General features: G+C 38.3%; 2 protein-coding genes across 2 annotated transcripts in view; one reads left to right on the forward strand and one right to left on the reverse strand.

The window, feature by feature from the left end:
* Positions 1–10,234: 10,234 nt before the first annotated feature.
* Positions 10,235–27,457, reverse strand: part of LOC140241933 (uncharacterized) — a 52,668-nt gene continuing 35,445 nt past the window's right edge. Inside the window, exons 3-9 of the mRNA XM_072321680.1 lie at positions 25,238–25,407; positions 15,797–15,997; positions 15,153–15,272; positions 13,822–14,012; positions 12,578–12,684; positions 11,891–12,032; positions 10,235–11,612 (exon numbers count right to left, since the gene is read on the reverse strand). Coding sequence (XP_072177781.1) covers positions 10,235–11,612; positions 11,891–12,032; positions 12,578–12,684; positions 13,822–14,012; positions 15,153–15,272; positions 15,797–15,997; positions 25,238–25,407 — 2,309 coding nt within the window. The remainder of the gene's footprint in view (positions 11,613–11,890; positions 12,033–12,577; positions 12,685–13,821; positions 14,013–15,152; positions 15,273–15,796; positions 15,998–25,237; positions 25,408–27,457) is intronic.
* LOC140241653 (AP-5 complex subunit sigma-1-like) lies at positions 19,409–22,718 on the forward strand. Its single transcript, XM_072321396.1, has one exon. It carries the CDS (start codon positions 19,766–19,768, stop codon positions 20,372–20,374), a length of 609 nt encoding a protein of 202 aa, XP_072177497.1. The 5' UTR covers positions 19,409–19,765; the 3' UTR covers positions 20,375–22,718.

Here is a 27,457-nt window from a genome sequence, read left to right on the forward strand (position 1 = left end):
TTAAAAAAACAAAAACAAAAAAACAAAAAACAAAAAACAAAAAAACAAAACAAAAAGCCAAACAACCTAATTTGATGATGAAAACATTGTCATTTAAGAGTCATTTAATAACATTTTCGTTAATGGTTATCATTATCATTATCAATTTCATTTTCATCATTATCATTACCATCACCAATGTTACAGGTTAGGCCTATTATGCTTATCATCATCATCAGAGGTATCCACATGTTACAAGCTTAGTCTTTTGAGTGGGTACCTCCACTTTTTTTTTTCTCCTCAGTGTGTATATATAGAGTGTATGTATCTTTATTTTACTGATCATGTAGACAAGAATATGTTGTTAATCCTGTCTGGTTATATATATTTACAACGAGTCGCATGTAAAGTTCGTGATATTGTTTCTTATACATTCTGTTGAAGAAAGAAAGTGAACATAAAGTTTGAATTTGAATTTGAAATTTGAATCATCATCATCATCATCATCACCATCATCATCATCATCATTATCATCATCATTATTATCAACATCAGCAGCTGTTAGCAGCAGCAGCATTATATTGGTACAGATTCAATAAATTGTACAAAGTGGAATTATGACACATTTTACCTTACCAAAGAATGAACAGCCATGAGTCACGTGAACCAAGAAGGAATACGTGCTCTATAATTAACATGTGGGTGTTTTGGGCCTTGCCAAGCTTTGAGAATGATAGGCTATGGTGACCTTTCAATTCAAGATGACCACTGTGTTCTGCCTGTCATAGTATGTGCGGAATATGAATGAAATGTTGATGATATCTGTGCACCTGAGAAGTACGAATAATGGACGTGTATAATATAGCATATACTGGAGCAAGATACTTGAACTCCTTGATACAAGTTTTGCTCAAGCGCCCACGAGCCTGTCTGTATTTGAACGTAGATTTAATGTCCAATTCTCTCCAAAAATATGTTTTGCTTCATTAAATTCTAGTCACATTAAATGTTTGCATAATACTTGTTGGCACGTCTGTCAGTACAAAGATTGTATAGTCAGTTATACAATGTATATATTTTAGCCCACATTCTCCACTTTCCTCTCCACTTCCAGTTCTGTCTTCCTTTATGAGCCAATTTACTTCTTTATGTGTATTCATGCCATTGTATTTCCTACATATCCTATACTTAGCTACTCATTGATATACTTGTGTGAATATGCTGGCTGGTTTTATGTAATCTTGGTTTTGTTTTCCCGATTGTTAGTGTTGAATTTTTGGTGCTTGCATGATGGACCTTCACACACAAGCTGTGCTTTTCAAGGTCTTGTCGTTTTCATTCTAGATCACTTCGATATGTCCAAAATATCTCAATTATCGTTTTGTTTAAACTAGGACAATTATTATTGAATTAAACTGATTTCAATTGTTAATCTTTTTACCCACTGGGTGGCAGTCTCTTCAATGTTGGCTGTGGTCGCCTAGAGGGCGCTATTATAATTACCCTGGAGTCACCTGACTCGGACGGGGGCTTTGTATACCTTGGAGGGGTCTGAGACTATAGGGCAATTACCCCGGACCCTTCCCCTAATCCCAATCCTAATCCTGAACCTATTCCTATAATCCTAACCCAAACGCTGTATACCCTAAACCTAACCCTAACTCTAATCCTTACTCTAATCTTATCAATAACCAGTATTAGTTAGCCGGGGGTAATTGGTCTCGGGGGTAATTGCCCCGATACGCATCGGAGCTATATCTACAAAGTACAGATGGCATTGAATTACCTGCAAATGACTCTGTATTACCAAGGAGGTTCAAGAGAATGGAGTCACAACTGTCGTATTTCCTTTAAAGTCACGTTTGATGCCGCCACTCGAAAGTATTTGAAGCATGTGGCAAACTGGATCTGCCACGCAGATAGGAAGACAATTGACTCATGTCTCATTGCATAATCATCAGCCACTTTCTAACGAAAATATGTCTTTGTGATGGTAATTACTTTTCGCCATCCCTACTTATAAAAGATAGGTGGTATATAATGGTAAAGACACGGGGATGCGCGAATAGAAATTGCGCAAAAAATGATGAAATGAAAATGAAAATTACTCGACTGGCCGTGCCCGGCCACTAATCTGAATATAGAATAACTCGATACTCGAAGATTATTCCATACCAGTTTTATTTGGAGGAATTAAGTGGAAAAGTGATAAAACCAGCTTTCCGGGAGGGTACAGATTTAAACACTTTCACATGATACAGCTCTGATTTACACTTTTGCACATATTTCTTGAAGGGATTGACCTTTGTTTAATGAGCTTTATCACTAAGTGAGATTTGTTTCATTTAATAGATAAACAAGCAAAATATAGCCAACATTAAGTTAACGTTCAAAATGAATCTTCAGATTGCTCAGCAAGACGGCGGCATCACACCCCGCCACCAAAGGCACAGATGCACCTGTGGAATTCTTTTGTACATCAATAGAAAAGTGACAACTGTTTGAATAATTACAGCCAGTTGGAACTCCATCTCTTAAACCTCCTTGGTATTACCCGGCCCCAGAGTCATCCATAGTGGTGGCTCCTCATGTATTGCCACACTGCAAAAAGTCCGGTGTTAAATAGTGAACACCGAGCTGGTGTTAAATTTTCGGTGCTCATTTATGGTGTTAAATTAACACCCCCGGGTGTCATTTCCAAATTTTAAACTGTTTTTTGAAGAGTTTCTTAGTAACTGCACTTCTTGTTGATTTTTAATTTAAACAAGACGATCAAGAATTTTACATTAAAATACTAGATTTTTGAAAAAATGTGAAAATAATTTTACACCAAAGTAACACCAGCTGGTGTGGTCCCTTATTGAAGCTGGACGGGTGTTAAACCATTGATATTAACACCAACAAGTATCAAATCAACACCATGTGGTGTCATTTTTTAATTAACACCAGTACAGTGTCAAAATAACACCAGGTACAGTGTCAAATTAACACCACGAAATGTCAGGTGAACACTTTTCAACACCATCACAGTGCATTTTTAACACCTGTGGGTGTGGTCCTTTATTGAAGTTTGATCGGTGTTAGATTTAACACCCGTGGTGTTAAATCTAACACCCATGTTTTTACAGTGCAGGATCCCATCTATTTATCACCTTGGTGAAGAGGGACATGGTAAATAAATAGCTTGCTTTTTGATGAATTGAACCCACTCACTATCGACAGGATGATGATCATAATTATGATGATGATGATGATGATGATGATGATGATGATGATGATGATGATAATTAATGGTATGGGTACAATGGTAGTTATATTGTTTTTAATAATTAATTATCATGATTTTGTTACTGAAACTATCTTTTCATTATTATCATTATTAAGACACTGTAGTATCATTAACCATTGTTATTGGCATCGTTATCATTTTTCGAAGTGCATTGAATTATGATTACAATGTCATCATTATCATTACCGTTATAATGTTTACTACAGTGGATTCCCGTTATAACGAAGTCCTCGGGACCGACAGTTTTCTTTTGTTATATCGAAATTTCGTTATAACCGAACAAAAAGAAAAAGAAAAACAAAGAGAGGATAATGTTACAGCCTGAATTTTTACTGCGTTATACGTATACCGTATTACTGTATTGATAGAAGTAATAGGCCAACAACAGTACATTTAAGAATAATCATCATTATTATTAGATTATAGCATTTGCTGCTATCAGGTAGCCTCATATTGTGACAAACAAAATCCTTGACACTTTGTTGTGTAATAATAGTATCTTTGGATCCTTTCCTGATCCCTACTCTTTATTAATGAGTTTGAATCCTCAATCTGCATAAAGTGCGCCGTCAATGTGTCTAATACTTACATTTACAATATCAGATTATCTCGAAGTGATCAGTTTTTGCCATCCATTCATACTGTATATCCTTTTATCCTGTTGTAAATGCATTTGGGACCCTGTCTGTACATTAATAATAATAATGATAATTAGCATTTATATCGCGCTTAATACACAGTTTCTAAGCGCCTTTATCGTACCAAAACATAATCTTATATTCAACATAACTACAAAACTCTACAATAATTTACATTGCATGATATACTTCAGCAATAATCAAATACTAAGATTAACATACTTGATAGACACAATGAAGAAAACATAACATACAGGAACATGACATCATAGTAATTTCAACTTATATCCACTTCATTTTAATGTGTCTTCAGGAGGGTCTTAAACTATCTAGCGAGGGTGAAGATCTGATGTGCAGGGGGAACTTGTTCCATAGTTGGGGCGCAGCGACGGCGAAAGCACGACTTCCATAGCGGGTACGTGGTATGGATCCAGGGCTAAGTTGGAGATGGATTGAGCGAGATGATCGCAGGACACGGGATGAATTCTTGGAAACTAATAGTTCAGAGATGTATCCAGGGGCTAAACGGTTCTTGGATTTGTAGGTAAGGGTGGGTATTTTGAATTGTATTCTTTGAACTATGGGGAGCCAGTGTATGATGTTATTCTTTAGAAGAACAGGCAAGCTTGCACAGCCTATATACGTCCTCCTATCCTACCTCCTTTCCGCACTCGGAGACAGATAGACAGACAGACAGACAGACAGACAGGCAAACAGACGCAAATACCCAAAATTATACTAAAGGGATCGTATACTTTTGGTTGAGACTTAACTTCAGGTTTTTATCATTTTTTGGTGAGATAGTGAGAAACCTCTTATGAAAATAAAAGAGCATGTAATTCAATGAGGATTTTAACGTTTATTTGACAAAAATTGCTTTTGAAATGGCTGAGATATCCAAAACAGAACGATCCTAATAAAGTGTGGGACCCACGTTATTTTTCTTTATACGATCGTTTTGTTTTACTTTGTTTTTGGATGTTTCAGCTATTCCAAACCCGATTTTCATCAAATAAACCTCAAATGCTCTGTACTATTTCATAAGTGTTTTCTTGGTATCTCGCAAAAAAGTTAAAGCCCAATTTTCATCTCCACCAATACTGTGCCATACATCCCTTTAACTCTTCCGCATGAACAGCGCAATCCATACCGGAATGCCCTTAGACCTGCTATACGCAGACGCACAAGTGACGGACACACACATACCTGCCCCTCACACACACTCACTCACACACACACACACACGCACGCATACGTACACCTATACATACACAAACAGTAATGTATGTTATACATATACACATAGATATGATTATGTACAGGGTAAACTGTATAATCAAGTGTAGATGTTTTTGAAGAATTTTGGAAAGATCATTCACAGATGATACAGAAGTAAAATGACAGGAAATTGTTTGAAAGTACGATGCTTTTTGTGTTTGTTTTAATGTATGTACGTAACTTGAATGTGTTCGCATGCTCATTTTCACTTGGTACTTTTGATGAAAACTGGTGCAAATTTTCTTATCAAGAGGCTTTAATACTCCAAACATAAGCTTAAAGGGACAATTTTTCTTGATCAACTCTTTCTGATTATCAGAATATGATTCCACTTCAAAATGATCTTATGCTTAATGGGTTCAGCACTGGCTGCAATTTGTAATACCAATTGTATGTAGTCTACTGTAAGAAGTCAATACTGATCTAACGCTTCTTTGTATAGCTTTATCATAACACTGCATAATGTAAGTGATAGAATTTTTTCTGAAAAAAAAAGGAATAGAGTGAATTCCAACAAAATGGAACACGGACAGGTTAATGGAACATGAAATCACAAAGTTATTGACTGTTTTTAAGTTAATCCTCTTCTGTATTAAATTTTATTTGGTGGGATGATTACTATTTGCCTGTTCATTTTATATCATAGATGACACATAATATAATACATCCATAATGTTAACAATGATGACATTTATGAGGGCGGTTGTATGTAGTTGCTAAATCAATGACCGCAGCAATATGTTTCATTGGAGTTTGGACAAACCAATGTGACTGAGGCGTTCGGAGGTGACGTCATTATCTCAGCTAATTTGCATACTAGTAATGTGCTGTTTTGACCAAGTCAGTATTTGACCAAAAATGAGAATCTTGAAAATTCAATCTTTACGAGTTTTTGAGATCGAAAAAAAATTCTTTGGTTGTGATTGTTTGATTTTACGCTACTTAATGACTACTTAATAACTTAGTGACATTTTACCGGCTTGTGCCGAAAGGGTGGGTTGGGTGGTGGCGCGTCGCGTTAATGGGAACACCACCCTTCGTCCAAAGCCCCCCGGTTTTGCCGAAAGGGTGCGTTGGTACTTTTTCTCATGTAATATTAAAAGACGAGTTTTGAATTTATATCTAAACTTCAAACAACCATTTCAAAGAGGCTATCGTCCGGATCTAATATTTAGTTCGTCCAATGTTCATTTGGTCCAATATCCATTTGGTCTAATATCCGTTTCTGTCTTACATTACAGGGCATGCATGGATCATGTGGATAATCAGTGGCTTATCTATAGTCCAGCTGCTGGGGGTGCTGGCCTGGCACCATGGGGGAGGGGCGAGGGACCCTAAACTTTACCCTAATCTTATTTCATGTGTATGAACATATTTTTTTTTCTCCCTCAATGAAGGGTCAGAGGGTAGTCCGTAGTCGTAGAAAAAGCCCCCCCCCCAAAAAAAAAATAAAATAAATAAATAAATAAATAAATAAATAAATAAATAAATAAAAATAATAATAATAATAACTCAGTTGGTCATATAGACGAAACGATGATTGGACCAAATGGTACCTGATTAGACCAGGAGGCTGGCTATTAGACCAAATGACAATAAGATCAATGGTTATTAGACTAAATGGGTGTAGACTAAGATGATAGACAGACTAAGGCTAGACCAACTGGGCAATGGACCAAAATTAATGATGTGTACACCAAATCTATATTGGACAAATTTGGTTTTATTTTAGACCATTTGATGATTAGACGAAATGGAATTAGACCAACTCATAATAGACCAAATCGGTATTTGATGATATAAATTGGTGTTAGACCAAAAATAGACCAAATGGCTATTAATTGGACGAAATGATGACCAGACCAACTGGTTATTAGACCAACTGATATTAAACAGTCTATTAGACCAACTGGCTGTAGACCAAGTGGTAATAGAGTGTAAACCGATCCGGACGATAGCCTCTTTGAAATGGTTGTTTGAAGGTTAAATATAGATTCAAAACTCGTCTGTTATTATTACATGAGAAAAAGTACCAACGCACCCTTTCGGCAAAACCGGGGGGGGGGGGGGGGCTTTGGACGAAGGGTGGTGTTCCCATTGACGCGACGCGCCACCACCCAACGCACCCTTTCGGCACAAGCCCATTTTACCTTAAAAGACGAAAATATCTGACGATATCCTAGGCGCAGGCGAGCGAGAATTCAAAAGAAAGTTGTTAAACCAGGCGACGGTGGTGAAACATTACTTCATTTTTTTCCCTCACAATACTTTTTTTTTCTTTATAGCAACAACGGAGATGGAAAATCATGAATTGAGGCGAAGTTCTAATGTCATTTTGAAAGGAACGGGATGCTTCGAAGGTGCTTGTGCAGCGTAATATGATAAATAAACAAAGATACCTGGAATTTCTAAGAATCAGAGATTACACGGTCGCGTGTGGGAAGGGTTAGTTACAACACATCAAAATAATGATAATGGACACAAACTTGTTTTAGTTGTTGTTCATCATGTTTTATTTTCACCTAGACTCTGCCAGAACGAAAGGGCAGAGAATCCAGTGCCGTATAACGGCACTGAGAGAATCAATAAATAACCCTAACTTGTAAATTTCAGCTCTATTGTCTATTGTCAGTACTGGTCTACAGATAACGCTTCATTGCTACAAACTATTCTTCCGTCACAGTCCGGCAAAATTACATTCATACCTTGATTTCATTGTGGTGATAAGATAATGCCCAAATCGAAGAGGCAAGCCACAAAACGGAATCAATCATATATCCTCGTGTATCATTCCAATCCATCGGTCGATTTCAAATCCTTTCATCACTCATACTGAAAACTTCCCAGGGCGCATCAAAAACTAATTGAGGAATGTAAGTGTTGGGCGCTTTAAAAAAAAACATTAATACTGTTGTTTTTAATAGAACCTTCACCTTCATAGTGTCCGTGCATTATTAGAAGTCAAGTAAGGTGACTGTGCATACATTTGAGTCACCGATACGTTCAATAAATGCTCAAGAGTCTATACAGGATGTACAATTTAGCATTAAAACGGTTATTGAGAAGGCAAGAAGACAAAAATATCAAAAATTCATCGTAGTCTATCCTTCGTCAAAAATAAGACGGTAATAATAACCTTGTCTTACATTGCCCAACTCCTTGCTGTTTCCAAAGTACACAATAGATGATTAAAGCCCGCCACACATTATACGTCTCACGACTATACGGATGACATACTTTGGATCCGAAATAAATCACAATAGCCTCAGAATAAACACACTAGTTTATTTCAGATCCAAAGTCTGTCAGTCGTATAGTCGTGAGTTGTATAGTGTGCGGCGGGCTTAACAAAACTGTCTAGGATACGCCTGAGCACCAAAGTTGTCAGCCCTGACAAGTTGTCACCCAGTCTCTGACAATTATTGGTTTTGATTGGCTGAAAATCTCTGTTCACTGACTGTTACTATGGTAATTATCAGAGACTGACAGCTTGACAAGACCGACGACTTTCATGAAACGGTGCCGTGATCGATATGAGAGATTAAAATAAAGACTTGAATAACAAACACTGGCTATACCTTTTGAAGCTGATATTGCCTGAATGACTCTCACATTGCACCTTTAGTCCCACCTATAGGGTCTAGCAATTTACACTTTGTTCTTTGCTCCCAGGTGATATAGTATAATCGAAAAATCTGGGCGACGATGAATTTCCATGCATCCATTTCATTTAACACTTTAGCAGACAGAAATATTAGCTGTTATATACTCTGATAATGAATTTAATCATATCTCCCCTGCCTTTGACACGGATGTCCGTTGTTATTCTGTTCGTTGAGACATTATACTGACGCGATTCTGAAGTAATGGTCAGCAGTTGTAATGCGGTATAATACTTGCTGTAAACTTTGGCAAACTGTTGGGCTTTCCTTGTGTACCTTTCAACTCAGAAATCAAGTTGCAAACGTGCATTCCGAAACGATGTTTCAATGGCAAAATGCGTCGACTACACACAGTGTTAATCATCCTAATTTGGCAAATGGTCGTTTGGCAATAGTATGACGTTGTATTTACAAGTTAATGATAAGTAGAAAAAACTGTATAGTGCATCGAAACGTTCAACTTGTACATAAAGTAAGTCCTGATTATAAACACGTATGTACAGCAGTAATGACAATAATCGTTGTCTGAATATCATTTTGTAGACATCAAAATCACTCCGCTAAATCACTCATGCTGAACGAAACTCATCAACCTTCCAAATCAAATTGCTTATACAGAAGTCTACCCAAAATATTGGCCACTCAATGTTGTAAATAATTGTAAATCTAAATTTATGCAAATGACGATAACTACACAAGTTGCTTCAAAGCTAGAAAACGAAATATTTTTAACCCGCATAGAAAGTACTCCTTGGAGCAAATAAATAGTATTCGTGCTATAAAAATGTGATTGTTTGAAAATCTATCTATTTCAGTCACTGTATTATACTCTACATGTATTGTACACAATAGCAGAGTCAATACTGCCTATAAGCATAAAGTTTACGAAACTACCCAACGCAAATAACAGACGCATGCATGGAGATAAAGTATAATGAGTAATTGAGTGCTTTAAACAGCACGGATGCTATCACAATTCTATCTGAATGTGTATTACACCAGACCTGCGATGTTGTTTCTTTGCTACCTGAAGGATCAAGTGGTACCTAAAAAGAAAGAATAAGTCTTCTTCGAGAGGAACTGATGATACTCAACACCTCTGTACCTTGGTCGTATCAAATATATGAAAAAAGAATGATACAGACTGGTTGCAAATCATTTATTGCACAAAACGTCTGCTTAGAATGAACCACGGCACATTTCAGTTTTTAGCAGATCCGCGAACATTGATTGCGAGGAGAAAACCCAACGCTAATGCGTTCATTGTCCTGCAAGAATACCTATGAAGTGTAGACTACAATGATAAGAAACGTGGTGATGCAAAGGAGTGTTCGTCACACAAGATCCATTCGATCTTGGTTTTTATCACTCGATCGTGCTTCCATTTACTATGACTGCATTGCGTTGAGTTCCTCATTCAGAAAGTCCAGGAAGCTTCCAATGGGCGGAAGCTGCGAGATGGCACTTTGATGGAACATGGCCGCCCGCTTCTGGGCGATGGCTTCGGCTTCCTCCGACCGAAACATCTTCTGCGCCAGGCATCCCGATTTGGTGTTGGCCAACGGACATGGCAGATATTTCTTTTGGTGGTAATCGGGAACAGAGTTGAACTCGCCTGCACCACGAGTCATTGATTCCCACTCGGCGAAGGCGGCTTTGTCTCCGTACTGCTGGAACGGCTTCTTCTCACACTCATGAGGTTCCCGCGCTTCATGCGCGTAAGCAACAGACGATGGAGAAACGTACGACGAATCGTAGTCACCGTAAGAATAGGTTCCCGTAGGTGTGCCACTTACAAGTTTCACCTGTACAGCTCCGTTCACGATGTAAGAAGCGCAATATTCTGTCCGCGAAGGAACGTGACCGGTGCAGCAGTCCATAGGGTAAGGTAAAGATGATGGGATGGTGGACTTGCGAAACTCGTCTTGTTGTTCGCCAGTGATCATACAGGGCGTCGACGATGAGCCATGGTATCCCGAAGCTATGGGTGAGGGAGGCGGCGACGGCGGTGCCGTTGCGCCGCACATAGGTTCAGTTGGCATATACTGCAGGTGATAGGAAGGTTCCACCGGGTAGGCAGATGGTGGTGATGTCTGGGGCGTCGGCGGAAGGTGGTACTGTGAGCTGTACCTGGCGTGGGACACCGCGAGGAACTCTTCCTGCTGCATCTCACTCATTCTCAACGCGTGTTTGCGATACGATTCGGCGTCGTACATTTCTGGGGGCAGATGTGCCACCATCTGATACATGGACAAAGGTTGATGGTCAAAGCCACCATACAGAGGTTCGCTGTACCCGTACTGCGGGGGGTTGTAACAACTTCCCGCCATCGCGTAGGAAAAGTCAGGCTGCGGGAGGGCGCTCACGTTCATGGCAAAGTTGTGCTCCTCATTCACCACGTCCTCCTGATGGGGTGTTCTCTTACAGGTCGGAAAGGCCCCTTGACCAGCGCTGTCCTGTGTCTGCTGGTCCGAAGACTGGTGGAAGGTGGAAGGACAGGCCCCGTGTGGACTGTGGAGGGAGACCGAGTAGTCGTCCTTCAGCTTTGGTCCTGTCTGACTCGCGACCACGTAAGTGTCATTGCTCATCCAGCGTCTCCTTGGCACGCTGTCCAGATTACTGCTGCTGTTGGAGGCGCTGTTGCTGGTGCTGCCCATCTGATCGCTCTCCTGCGTCTGGGTGGACAGGAACATCTTCTGCAGGTCCTCCTGTCCGTATCGCGCCCTTGCTGCAGCTTCCTGGCCCAAGTATGGAATGTCTTCCTTCCTGCAGGTGGTATAGGGGTGAATAAACGATCATCAATTGCTGAAACAGATACCTTAAAGTTTATTCAATGGAATGTAGTTGAGTTTAAAGAGTTTTTGCAATTTTTTTCAGTTTCTTATTTTGATTTTGAGCTATAGTTTTACCAGTGTCTACAACGTGAAAAAAAAAAAAAAATCATCGAAGAGCATGCAACTACCGCTAAAAAGTATCTATTCATATAACGGAAATAACACTGTTAATTGTGCAAAAATGATAAAAAAAAAACATTTTTACTTTACCTCACAGGGCAGTGAGCGAAGTACAACGTCGTCTTCCTTCCATTTTTGCTGACAGCGCGACCTCTTGAGTGCAACCACTGCCAGGATCCGTCACTTCGCATGAGTCGAAAAAACATGGTGTGTACCTCCTCGGTTTCAATCACTGCAAGAGCGGTAGGAAAAAAAGGAAAATGTTTTTAAGTAATTTTATTGATATCAAATACTAAAATATCAGCATGCTACAGACATTAAAAAAAATAGCAAAACGTGGTCAGGAACCAATTTCATCTGATGAACATGAAGCGGCATGGAAAGCTTATTTCATTTTTATATTCACAAGGCATAATAAAATACGGCGATCTTCAGTATCTTATATGACGACAAGTATGGTGGTCACCAAAGAGACTATTACAGTAGGCTGTTCACACACCCGATTGAAGTCACTACTTACAGGGCAGATTTAATTCTTCGAGGGCTTCTTATGGGTGAAGACTGTGAGCTGGTTTCAACTAAAACTTTAGAGAAATGCTGCCTACTAGTCTTGCGATTGTCAGTTTATATTTATTCATTTTTCTTACTGCATGCTGATTAACACATTCTCCCTAAGACGCTAGGATCCTCCAAAAACGTTCCGGTAACGTTCACGTGTTTCAATACACAAATCATTTCTATTGTCATTGTTTTATTAACATTCTTTCTTTCACTTACATGTTTTGTGGCATATATACACGGCAAGCAAATCGTCGGGGTAAATGAGTTGGTATAGTGACTTGTTCTCCAAGCTACACGCTTCGATTCCAATCAGCTCAGAACACCTAACGTTATATTGAGATCACGTGAGAGAGAGAGAGAGAGAAATAAAAAAAAATACCGCATGAAGAATTAGCACAGAAAGTCATACTTCACAACTGGAATAACAGCTTTTATTTTGTTACTTTTTTTTTTATAAGTTATATTGCAGGGGAAAATTGCTGTGGAATTGGTATAAAAAGTCGATACCAAGATGAACACACAAATAAGAAACACACACGCACATATTAGTCTGCATATGCATACAATTATACAATATCGTATACTATTTCTAATCTTTGCCAATCTAACATGAATGCCAGATTGTGAACGCATCGGCGGCCAAATAGTATAGATAAAAGCGGTTCGTGTAGAAGGCCTTTTTTTGCAGGTACGGAGAAATCTGAACATTATACGGGGTTCAATCACCTTCCCTAGTTAATGGGAATCACATGCTTATTTGGTCACATTAGACCGTTGAGTCGTGATGAAGGAGTGTGAAAGAAGAGCATTTACAACATTTTTCGTAACCCTTTGTTGGGAGGGACGTAAAAAAAAGTGTGAAATGAATGAAAATTTGTCTGCAAAGTATATGATGGAAACATGGAGCGTCGGCGTTTATGCATTTCTGAAATTCAAATTTCATGTTCATTGCAGTAAATCTCATCCATGAAAGATCGCAAAGAAGGAATGCTGTGGACTCATAATTGGCAGGGCATTTTTGATGAAATTGGCAGCTAGACTGCTTAGAAGTAAGATTCGGCAAGCTGAAATAAGTGGTCATGAATGTTTCTCTAAATTCCCAAGTTGCCTTTAATATTAGATTGTGACGTCATCGCTATATCTCATTTTAGAGCTGCAGTCGCAAGATCCCATGAGTAATCAACTATCAAACAGGGACATTGCATAGCATACGGCATTCTGTTGATGTCTAGTCTTGCTTATTGAAATTGAAACTGCAGTGTATTAGCTATAACGTACTCTATGTCTCTACGTAACATTTCAGTGAGTAATCATAGTAAGAGAATGGCTTAGTTCGAAGTTTATATCTCTTTGTATTTGATAGCGGTTTCCCTATTTATTAACGTGTCTCATCCATAGCAGTTGTGGTCTTTAATACACGCATTTGTATTCTGGAACTAAGGGTGAAAATGCCAACCTACCTCCCATCGACGGAGCTGACGTTTAGGTCGAGATCGTGTGTGCTCCAGAAAGCGCCGGGGTTGAGATCGACGTCGGTGTCGGCCGTGAGGAGAACGAACGGTCTGAAGGCGGCGAACATGACGATGAGAGGAGCGTGGCCAACCCGCTGGGCGTCGGGTAGCGATTTCATCGTCCCGTTACACAACATTTTCTGCGGCACGGAGAGAACGAGAAAAAGAAAATCAGGCAGATGAGATCTGAGGAGCGGAAACGCTGAAAATCAAGAAAAGTATTGGAATGACATGCTTTTGATGACCAGGCGAAAAACGGCCGACATAAGTCATTGTTTTTTACTGTCTTATCGAGAATGAGAACAATGCCTGCTATATTCTCTTGACAAGCAGACAAGCACCCTTACACAAAAGCGTACATCTATTACAGATTTACACCACAACAATTTCACCATTTGGACACGGAAGAGAAGAGAGAGCAAACAGAAATACAGGGAGAGAATTTCCTTTCTATTCTTTTCCCAGTCCATAGGGAATCTTCGCCAACATCACGATCAAGGCATTGCTTACTGGACTCGTGTTCATCTTTTCTTCTTCCTCCTCCTCCTCCTCCTCCTCTCCTTTTTCCTTCATCACTATCTTTGGCATTATTATTGTTACTATGACTATTATCATTATTGATATTACTTTTCTTCTTCTTCTTCTTCTTCTTCTTCTTCTTCTTCTCCTTCTAATTATCATTATTATTAGTAGTAGTATTATTATTATTATTATTATTATCATATTAATCATTATTATGATCATCTTCATCCTTAGTATTATTATGAACATTATCATTATGCTTGTTGTTAAAGGTCCCGTTTACCTTTGGGAACAGTGATTTAAAAATGTTCAAGCTATCACATTTAATGCATATGTGTAGGTCTCACAAAACATCCTACCATATAGAATTTTTGCCATAAAGCCTAAGATGATAGAATGGGATATCAGTATTTTTCTCATTAAACCATAACTGTAGACAGTTTAGTCTGGCATCATTTTCATTATAACTATTGTTCACATTTTTGTGTATTCAACAATACTTAACATTGATTATAAGGATTCAAATTTTTACAGTGCGTGTTTCTATCCCAAATTCACATTTTGGAACTATTTTAAAGCACTGATGCTGGGTTTTTGTTTCATCTGCAAATGGTATATTATGTTTTTAATATCATTTGCTACTACTATCAGCATCATCACCAGCATTCATCATCATGATCATAATCATCATCACCAGCATTCGTTATCATTATCATCATCATCATCATCATCATCTTGATTATCAGTAGTTAACTTACCACGTAGCCCGTGTTGGTGCCGTTGAAACATTTCATCCGACAGAGAAAGGAAATATCGCGACTGGCTCCGATGCCTCCAAGCCCTGGCGTTGCCCCCATATCAGGACACTGTATACCTCCCTGACAAGCGATAAACAACACAAAACAATAAACAAACAATACAATTATTTGTATCTTCATTAGTTATGATATCTGACTTGCAAAATTACATGTAAGTATAAATCATTACCATGAATAGCGCAGGGAAGAATGCATGTTGATTTTTTGTTGTTGTTGTTGTTGTTGCATGCATGGGCTTTAAAGTACACCTGAAAGCTTTGATTTTTTTTTTTTGATTTTTTTAAATCAATATTTTTCTTCATTTAACAGAATGCAACACAATAATTATTATGAAACGATTTCATCACATCCTGTGACAAATAAACATAATTACACTGTGTATAGTTGATTTATTCTGAAAGACTGTATAGACAATATAGAAAATTGGCTGAAAAAAAAATGAAAGAAAAATGAATTATCATCACCGTCATCATTGTTATTATCATTTTTATTATCACATTAATATCATCATTCCTGTTGATATTATTACCATTATGATTTAAGATTTTAGAGCTATGGAAACGATGTAAGAAATACCGCCTTACCTGTACATGTCGTCCATGTTGTGGCGAGAGTGTCTCTTCGAGAATGACCCGGAGCTCATCGTGATCGTCCGGGTGTACGATGCCGTAGATGCAGCGGTGGACGAGGTCGACGTGGTGAAACCCGAGATGGCTTGAAATGTTGTCGGTTGTGTAGAGGATTGTTCCGTCCGCCGTCACGACGAGAAGAAAACCGTCGAATGCCTTAAAAACAGATTGCAAAAATCACTACAATGTTTATATAAAATCTTTACAACTTAGACACCACAGCTACGTTCTCATCATCATCTGAAAATTACATGCAATGTGACAACATTCGAGAACCATAATTATCCACTAAGAATTTCTTGCACCACAAATAGATGAAAGTTAGTCATCATGTTCAGGTATAGTTGACGATATTTCCACAATGGTAGTCATTGGTAGTCTCTGTGCATTTCCATAGCATCTTGGATTATCATCAACTAAGAGTTGATGAAAAGGGATACGTACTGATAGAGATATGAAAATTAAGATGGTTAGGCGAAAAGTTGTTCGAACATTGCATTGAATGATTGATTAAAAAGATGAAAAGAATTAAAAATCAGGAATGAAGAACTTGATCATGATATTGTGTTGATATCATAAATCAGTCATACAGTAAAAATCGAGAGAACATAAACAAAGTTCTCTTGCGAAATTTCAATTACAAAATGGAGCGACTTCTCACTGACCAATTTGAGTTACCTTAATGAAAAAACTGGCGTTCTCTCGCTTTGACCTTTCTTTACTTTCTTTTTATTAGATACTCTTGGATCCATGACTCAAGTAGATATCTCTGCGCCAGCATTTACAGTTCATTTCTCCACAACAAACTTTGTCCCAAATGTCGATATTGTGCCTGGCATATTTAGGCGAGGAAACTGCTCTTGGAACCGCGCGGGGCAGCGTTTCGCGGGGTTTATCGCCGGAGAAATGGAGCTAAAGTAGAAAGTCAACATCCTACAAATGGAGGTAATGTACCCCGGTAATAGCCCAATCAAAAAGTACTTCGGAAGAAATTAAATCGCCAGTCGGCGACCTTAATTGCACGTGTTCCTTCTTAGAATACTCGGGAGGCTCCCAGAAAGTGACTGGTTTTTCGTATTCCACCATACATCAAGAAGCAGTTCCGCTCCCCATCTCGTGGAACAATGTGGGAGGTATTCTTATTGCGTCTCGTATCTCGTTTACTACGTTATTAGGCATTACGCGCGGGCGTGTCTTTGCTTTGTTACCAATTGTACATCATTAGAAGCAGCTCAATACCGGTGCATGATAAACCTGGTTTCTCTATGTCTTTGCCTTCAGCTGGAGTGAAAACAGCGTTTAACATCAGGAGCTGTATAATCAGCCTTCTCTTTTTGATATCCATTGCAAGTAGTATGCTTTCATTAATGTGTTTGTTTGTTTTTATTTCTGCATTCAGTCAAATACAATTTGAATACAAATTTCAAAAAGTACAAAGACAAAGAATAGCAAGGGCAGTGAAATAAATCGATAACAGTACACAAATACATACACATAGGTGATTGCATTGAGCAATGTAGATACACAGAAACAAAATAAAATATATACAGTATTTTTCGGTAAACAACAGAGATCATTGAATGCAGGAGACCACCATCGTAAGCGATTAAGCTTGAAATGGATGGAGGCCTCATTAGTGTAATGATGTAATTATGTATACACTTATGAGTCAATAGATTAAAAAATATGCATTAGGCCTATACATTTATTATTATATTATAGGTTTTCCCGGCCAATTTCGCACTTTTTTTCAGTCCAATTCCTAATTGGTGCATTCAATTTAGCACAATTTAGCCTAGACGGCATGTTCGGTATTTCAATTTTATAATCTTTTCATTCAAATTCATTTTAGAGCATTCAAATTACCTATTACATCATTCGAATCAGCACTTTTTCAGTTCAAATTCGTAAGACAAGCACCATTTCGCAAATCGTTCATTCAATTTAGCACGATATAGTCACGTGATCACGTACACGCTGCGCTCGTTCATTCGAATTCATTCTTGAGCATCCAATTTCGCATTTACTGCAGTCAATTTAGCAGACACGTTTATGCTTTTAATCTGATATCACCTTTGCAACAGTACTTTCAAAATATGTGTATGTGTTTATAATGTCCGATAGCATTATTCCATTCACAGATACATTGATCTTAAGTTTGTTTTGTCAATAATTGGGAAAAGGAGGTTTCAATTTACATCGTGATTATTTCTTTCATCTGCATGTTTCATTATTTTCATTTGGTGGTGCTAGATTACGTTAATTATCATTAGGAATAAATAAAAGTTCTTGGATCAGCTCTAGCCATCAATTTGTCAAGGATATTACCCTCAAATGCTTCTATGATTCTTTCCCCGTCTTCTTGAGTGATACGCCTGTACTAACTCGTGCTGCCATGACTGGACATAAGAAAGTGAAGTGAATCTATGGTATAACTGGTGCAAGCATGGCATGCATAGTTCTGATAACATGTATGAAAGAACAACAAACAGAACAACAAACTTGAGTTATTTAGGGTCAAAGATACCTTTACTATATACTTAACAGTGTGTGGATGAAACAAAAATTCACATTTAAATACATATAAATCACGGTTCTCACCTTTTCAAAATAGAAATAACATTACGCCAATTTGAATGAACATATTTGGAATTTGACTGCCCATACGCGAAATTGAATGACTGAAATACCACTTTCCGCCAGTGCTGGCGAATTTGAATGACTGAAGAGCACGTGCCAATTTGAATGCCCGTTTTACAAATTCGGAAGGCACATGTGCAAATTTCATTGACCGAAATGCTAAATTGAACGAACAAGTTGCAATTTTGAATGACAGAATGTGCAGTGACGAGGATTTTCGCTAAATTGAATGAACCTTTTATCAAATGGACTGACAAAAGTGCGAAATTGGCCGGGAAAACCTATATTTTACATCTCATATATATATATATATATATATATATATATATATACTATATATAATTATTTCATCATATACATTGTACTACCGCATATTAAGGAGAGAGAGAGAGAGAGAGAGAAAGCGAGGGAGAGGGATAGGGAGATTATTCTTCATCTTCCTTTAAAGTGCCACTCCAGTCCTAGAGATATTCACTGATTGATCAAAGATTGTGAGATACAAAAAAAAAAAAAAAAAAAATCAGGGGGAGACATATATTGTGGCATATATATATAATATATACATATATCGTATTTATATGTTTGCGAGTTCACTTGTTTCCCTGACTTTTGTTCCAATGTGTGCTGCGTGCCGAACGAGATGAGCGTAATTTGGAATTACTACAAGGGAAAAATCGATCTTTTTTAGTCCTTCCTTGCTTTTTGATGGTAAAACAGAGTAGTGTCTGATTTCGTAGGAGAGAGAGAAAAAAATCCAAAACACGTCATGCATGTTAAGCTCTGAACCCATCACGTCCCAATTTGGAATCAGGGGAAACAGCACTGGTTGATGGAGAAAAAAAGATAATAATAATCACAGTTGCGTTCCGTACACCACTCTGCACTATTAACTATGGAATGCTTCGTGTCGCTGCTGTGTTGACATGGTTGTCGCTGTAAATCTTTGCTATTCGTGATAGCCTGCGTGTATCCATACTCCTTTCTCCGCTATTTCCGACGACTAATTGCTTTCAATCGATGAGATTTCCGTTCGTCAGTGTCAGACAACTGAGATTAGGAATGATAGACCACATTATGTAGTGTGCATTCTGAGAAATGAGGAACACGGAACTCCACGTCCGCGAGTACGTCACAGTCCCATACTATTGACTCTCGCGTTGGTTTGAACGGGTGGGGGGCCCGTGGACGACGGAGCGTGCGAATAAACACACATATCTATTGTCTGACGCTCGGAGCAGTGGTTGTCGGCTGATTCTTGGCTGGGGAACAATTAGCGGTGCAGTCATGGTGTACGCCTTCATCACCCACACGCTACCCCCGGACACATGTCGCGTGCTGTTTTCGTGCACATTCGGTCTGGAGGATGTGTCAGACCCAGAAGGGCATGGAGGAGGTGATGGTGATAATAGCCGTCGACCTATCGACGAATTGCGTATTGTACGTAAGGAACAAATGGCGCTAGTTGCACGCCAAGTCCAATCAGAATACTCTTTCCAAAAGGCTGTGTCGGAACGGCTGATCCAGGGTGATGCTCTCAGCGGACAGGAAGACTTACTACAAGATGCTGAAGTGGGCCTGGTCCGGCTTGCCGCTGGCGACCCATTTCAGACGGAAAAGATAGCCATTTGGATAGGGGTTGGTAAAGCGGGGTTTGTGCTGGTATGCGAACCCCACGAAAATATGCTCCAAGCAGAGAACCAGCTGCGAATAGTGGTGAGGAATCTGCAAGAACATGTGAGGGCTGTCCGCACGCCGAGCGAGATGCTGGAGAAAGGGGACCGGGTGGCGGCCGTGGTTCATCACTTCCTACCGTCGGGGCGGATAATCTTCATGAACCATGCTCTCATCAGGCAAACAGAAAAAGAACTCGAACTCGCTATGAAAGTCAAGTAGTTACAATGAGGACATGTATTTTAGATAAACTGCACTGCTTCTCTATCTGGAAACTAAGTAGACTGTTAAAACTGCTTAATATGTTCTTTTGAAACAGTTTCCATATTTATTTGTAAACAGATGTGTGTGTGAACGTGTACCCGCATGTGTAAGAGTGTTCGAACACGCGTTGAACGGGTTATCTGGATGGAACGGGTTAATCTCATTGAATCTGTTCAAAATCAGTAAGAAATTTGCAGAATAATTGCCCACTCTAACACTAAAACATTGATTACGGTCTGTAACTTAAAATGAGCTGCCATTTGAAGTATCACTCATAAATTTAGCAGTGCAGAAGATTGTACTAATTCTGCAGTTGAAATACTGCAATTGCGGTATAACTGGCCAAAATAAGGTTCAAATGAAAGAACTTTAATTATCCCTCAATGAAATGCCGGCAGTGAATGACAAGACTTAAAATTTGAAGATGCAGCGCCATGCCACAAATATCTGGTTTCTATGAGTTAACCAAACAATGCTCTGAAATGTTGATTGTTGGTGGGATTTAGGGATTTAGACATGTTATTTTCCAGCATAAGTGTATAGTACATGTACTTCATATTGGTTGGTGTGAAGAAACTACCATACACTGACTGTGGTATATATCAACTCAGACTGCTGATTGCAGTGTCCTTTTAGCAACCCTTCAAATTAGATTCCTTTCATAAGCTGGTCTATTGTGGAGGAAGGTACATGTACGTTGTACATGGTATGTACAGCGTAATTCGGACCTTTCCTAAGAATAATGAAATTGGAAATTTGAGAGTTTCTTTATGATGGAGGGGATAACGGAATACTATGGATTTTCAGTGAATTTATTCGGGCCCCGATGAAATTCCAACCGTTATTCTCTTTTACAAGGAGAGCATCTATAGGGCCTACTTTTGTAATTATATACATATTGTACTCGAGTGACATGGGGTTAGTTCTTCACTTCAAGAAAACAAACGAAATCTGAGCTGTATTGCTGTAAGATTTCTTACGCGGTGCTGGAGGACAACATTCTTCAAACATGCAAAATTTCGTGACGTTTGCAAAAGGGATACACTGTGTATGCATATACATGCATACGACCTCTCAAAGGGATCCTACGCAAAATTTGGAAAGGTGTTGTCAGTTTTTGTTGAACTCTCTATTTTACAAGTTTCATAATGTGATTCAATGACAATTTGTATGCAGCGTCGAAAAATCTCCGAGTCAACAAGCAATACATGTAAACATATATTTACACGAATCTGACATTCTTATTATCCAATAACTTCTTGACATTGTCCGATGGATGCAGCCACAATATACGTGCACGTGTATTAGTCAATAATACGTGTACTCTCTTCGTCCTGGAATGATGGAAACTGGGAACGATTCCGTCAAGATACTGTCTCATAATTATATTGCTAGTAATACGGCGACTTTATAAACATGATTTCCAAATTTCGTACGAATCAAACTACACACACATGCCCCCATTTGTTGGGGGTATTATAGTTCTTAGTTTGTGGTCGTAATAAATTAAATTGTATCCGTGCTCCTTATCTTGTCCCTCACATAAACTTCTATTGGGACCTTTGCTTAAAACAAGCTTGCTTTTTTGATTCGATTGGAAGTCTGATATGAATTGAGCGCCATTTTTGTTAGTAAAAGTTTGTTGTAGTGTACATCAAAGCTGGATACATTTATGATCCTATTTTGACATACAGTATTTCATTCATTTCTAATTGAGAAATACGAAAATGAATTGAAATTGAATTACGCTTTGAAAATTTGTGATCGATTCGGTACTATGAATTGCAATACATGACTGTTATAACGAACATGCATTAGGCAGTGTTTTTTTCTTTTTTAAGGAAAATGCACAAGCTTCTTAGTTGGCGATACGTGAACATCTAAATGAAAAATACTAAAGCGTCGTAGCCAAATTTTTAGTATTGTGTTTTAAAACAATGTTTCTCCAGAGAGCTCATTCTTGCTAAAAGTCTCATAACGTCTCGGGGCTTTTTATGTGATAACCTGTATGTATAATATAACATGGGAAATTTTCAAGTTTTCATGGGAAATTTTCATGTTTTCAAGTACATTGCTTATAGAATTTATTTTTGTAAAGCGCTTTGACAAAGACAATGTAATTGAATGTCATGGTAAGATATCGATAGACTTGCTGCATGTGTATCACGTTGCAATCGTGAGAAAAGCTACACGTGGCTTTGAAAGGGCTATCCCCCTTCTTTGATATAATGTACAATTATTCAGTTTTGCCATTGCTCTCTTTGATTTTTAATAAAAAAGAAAATACCAGAGTTTAACAAGATGCACATGATTTTTTTGTTTTGTTTTGTTTCAACGTATACAGTAAAATATATATGTTGTATACGTGTACATTGTACCTTTAGTGTGTGTTGTGTATTTACGTGGGCGAGGAGATCTGGGTATGGATTATGTTGCTCGTGTGTGATATAGATACAAACGTTTATATGAATCGAACTGATGCAATAAATATCTGAAAATCAGGCCTGGAACACTGGCTCTATTCAGGGTTACATGCCATATCGTGTTGTGGCTCTTCATATAGCCATAGCTTGAAAATGTCGGTCATGGGAGTGGGCCGTATTCGCTGTTTATAGAATCAAAGTCTACAGAGTCATTTGCCAATCAGATTAAGCAGACAAACAAAAGACCGATCCTTTTTTTTTTATTTCTCTCTCTCTCTCTCTCTCTTTCTGTCTTGCCTGGACTGTGTAAAAACAGAGCTCTTTATTCCATGTGTGCTCTTTGTGGAATTGTCGAGTGTTTTTGACGCAAAACCGAGGGCAGTAGGTAAAAACATCCGATTCAACTCGAAGACTCTTTGATTTTAGGGCCAGGTTAGATCAATCTTCCAAAGACCACATCCTCTTACTGAGCTTGCCGTCTTTTGCACCTAAGCGAACCTTAACAGCTTCCTTCGTATTGGAGATATTCAGAAATAATCGACATATATCGAGAGAACAATATACTGTACATGTATGATGCTCAAAAGGAGACAGTTCTTCAACTGTGTAGACTGAGTGAATGCAGAAACATAAGTAAGAACGCATCAGTGAAGTTTGAGGAAAACCGGACAATCCATTCAAAAGTCATAATGAATTTTCAAAGTTGATTCAATCCATATGCAGTCATTGCTGGACAAGAAAGCTATAACAATGCGTATTTTCATTTTATTTTAGTGGATCGATCAAAGAAAGAAAATATAGAGAGAATTCCATTTATTACACTGCATCGTCATTTCTATATTGTAATGAAAGAACACTTCATTCACTGTTATCCAAAAGCGTGACGTGTGTATTTTTCATAGAAAATGAGGTATATCGTGGTAACATAATCTCTGATGATAGTACGTATTTTTGTAGCCCTCCAGCAATGGCAACGCATATACATTATTATAATAAAACTTCAGAAATCAGTAATTTAGAAACGGCTTGTAAAATTTTCCTCAAACTTCACTCATGTTTATTATTACTTAATTGTCTTGGTTTACTGAATCCACGTGTATATTACTAGAATAAATCCCCCTTTAACTTTTGTGACCTCGCGTCCCTTTACACTGTTCTGTTTGTTTTCATTTCATTTTTTTTTCTTTTCATAACAAATATGACGCAATAAACTTTGAACACAGAATATGCAATTATGTCTCTTCACTTTACTATCAAAACATACACCAGATAATTTGTAGTTTAGAGTCAATAGAACTGCGCCTAGCAAAAGTCACACAGAGTGCAAGAGTTATTCCAACAGGATTTGGCGTGATGTTATGTATTTATGCTGTCATAACGACAAATCAAATACTTGCCCTAAACAAAGAAATACGCATATGCATGGCCTTTGATCGCATGAGATATGAAATGACAAATTAGTTCCCTATATAAAGGAGCAGCAATAGTTTTGTCAATCATACGAGAAAATTAATACACAATTTATCTTCTTAAATTTCATTTAAATATTATCGTCTGTCATGAAATAGACGCCTAAGGGACGCAGATTGGCTGTTCTAGGTGGGCATATGCATTGATAAGAAAGGAAGTCACACATTGATAACATGTGACCTTTATATAATTGATTATCAGATAGATAACATTGGATATATTACACTTCCGACATTGACAGAAGAGAACTTACAAACAATAAAAAGGGTTGCTATTGTGGAAAGACGTCTTAAGGATTACGGGAGATTTAAAAAAAAAATCCGCAGCTTGAACTTCAATGATTGGTCATAAGCATGAGAATCAATAATCCTCCAAAGGTGTTTCAGCAGTGAAAAGACAATGATATCACACGGTAATATAGCAGAAGAAAAGCTATCAAATTCGAATGGCAACCACGTGACTACCAAGTATCCAACGGCATTGATAGATGAATTTGCGCATATACACCAGGTGCATAATCTTACATCCACACTGCACGTAGTTGTAAATGTGGTGACACAACATTTGCTCCTGCGACATGCAATCGCTCTGACAGTCTTATTTTCTCCAAAGACTTCGGGATAGAGTTTGGGTTTATGATTGTGGTAGGGTTTTAGCTGTATTTTGGTATGAGGATTAGGAATCAGGGTTAGGAATAATTATCTTTGTGGGTACCATAGAACAGGTAGAATTTATGTTTGGCATAGCGTGCAGGTATTTCATGGGAGCAATCGTTGCATGAGCAAAATAATGTCATAGAACCTGTAAATATTCTTTGTGTCTTTTTTTTTTCTCAAGCAGTTTATCTAACTATTGAAACACAAAGTTGATAATGTTAGTTTGTGTCTGTGTGTTGAGGGATGATGGGGTTTCATCGTGTTATTCATACCTCCAGTGATAGCTGCGTCTCCAACACGCCGTCCAATCTGCTACTTGGCAGGGGCGAGCCGTCGGGGGCTATCTGCTGTTCGACGGGAAACTCCTCCTTAATGATGCTGCCGTCGGGTAGCTCGATAGCCGCGACCTCGGCCGGCTGGGCTGGCGCTTCGAGCCCCGCAGCTGGGTACGTAAAAGAACAGTAAATATTTGATTTGATATAAGCAGTCTGTAAAAAAAAAAATATTAAAAAAAAATGCTGCCTCAATTGCATCTGACGCCAATTCAGTTTTATTGGCAACCACGCATTGTATAGAATGATTACGTGCAGAGGAAGAAAGAGAGAGACTTGAACAGACAGAGAGAGATATATAATGAGAAAGGTAGCTAGAACTTTCACAGGAATGTGCACGGAAGTTTTGTGAAGTATCTACAGTAGTTATAAGAAAAAATCGTGAATTGAAGAAAAGAAGAATGATATTACACACACACACACACACATCCACACACACACCAGCCAGGAGAGTCCTCGCTTTCCCACACATACACACACAAGGCAAATGCGGTGAAAGATATTGCATAATATTGTAGTTTGTGCATGAATAATATCATAAGATGTGTTTTGTATGCATAAAACAAATAAAAGAGTAAATCATAATAATATCAAGAATGCATCAATAACCATCCTTACCTGTACCAGCAACAACACTTCCGCGATATCCACATAGAGCCAAACTAAATATTATACATCATACATGCGAAAGCCTTAAACTGATACTGTACAATTTAATTCAAAGTCAACATGATTATGTCAGGATTTATGTCGAGGAAGAATAATCACTATAATAAAGCAGATGAAAACCCAGTCCACAATTCCAGTGAACTTCCCTCCCCCTTTTGTGATCCCGTTCTAGAAAATTGTACCGCTTTAATTTCAGAGGATCTCGAAATGGAATGAAGTTCAGTTGCTGTAACCTATAGGTTTGATATTTCAGTAGATGAGGATCTCTTTACGTATATCTGTCTCATGTGAAAATTAAAAACATTCGATGCAGCAGTTCCTTTGGTATCCTGTTTTTCCCTATATAACTCGCTCTTTGGGGAGCTATATATATATATATTTTTTTTTCAATCATTTCCATACGTTCACACACCACCCTTCATCACTGTTCATGAGCGTTATACATTGTCATATACCTCGTATGAATATTTTATACACATAGCATCACCGCGCGCCGCCGCCACGTTTTCAAAAAGTGGTGGTGGTGGTGGTGGGGGGAACTTCCGGGTTTCATGAGCTAAAAAGAAAAAAAAAAGAGGGGGGGGGGGCCTTCGAGAACCGCACAACTTCTGGTGCCACTTCCGGGTTTCTTCAGCTGACAAGCAAAATAAAAAAAAAAAGGTCTTCACCGCAAAAACAAAGACTTACCGCGCTCACACTTCAAGGTTTCTATATATCTACTTCTTTTTAGTGCCACTTACGCACTTCCCATAAGGCTCAGAGTGCTTACAAAATTACATAGACATAGTTCAGCATAATGATGCCTACATGACCCGCAACCGCGCAGAGCTAGAAATTGTATTTAGATCAATATTGTTTATCTTATCATATTCAATCAACACGTCTGCAGAGATTTTTCTAAGATTTTATCAATCAACTAGAGGTCAAGGAGAGATTACTCCACAACTTTGATGCAGCAACAGTGAATGTTTCCGAACCTCTATACGCAAGTCGCGCAGCCCTATATACAGGCGTTGTCATTACTTGCCGACGATTTACATGAGACTTGGGAATAGCGGAAAGAAGTCAGTTACTATAATCTAGTCTTAAGACAGTTTTGTGAGAGCATGAGTGACCTTCCAGCATGATGAATGGTTTGATCAATAAACCTAAGGACCCTATATGGTATGTTCCTCAAATGACAAGTTACATCAGAGCAAACGCTATTAACATGTCCTGACATAGTGCAGTTACCTTCAGAATAGGTCCAAGATTCCTATTTGATTTTGCTTGATATAGAATCTTTGCGAACCGACAGTGTCAAACCAAGTAGTTTTTTTCTTTACTTTTCGTGTGTCTGTGTAATTTTTATGGTACCAGTAATAGATGTAACAATGGATCATTCAGTCTTACTATCATTAACTTTTAACTTATCTGCAGTCAGCGCATAAACTCAGCAGTAATAGAAGTAATGATACAAGAGGGCTTCTTGACGGATAGTTTTCATGCAAA

The sequence above is a fragment of the Diadema setosum genome, chromosome 18 (assembly GCF_964275005.1).
Source record: "Diadema setosum chromosome 18, eeDiaSeto1, whole genome shotgun sequence".
Classification (NCBI taxonomy): domain Eukaryota; kingdom Metazoa; phylum Echinodermata; class Echinoidea; order Diadematoida; family Diadematidae; genus Diadema; species Diadema setosum.

Coding starts and splice junctions, on each gene's coding strand:
- LOC140241653 (XM_072321396.1), top strand. CDS start 19,766: ATGGTGTACGCCTTCATCACCCACACGCTACCCCCGGACACATGTCGC.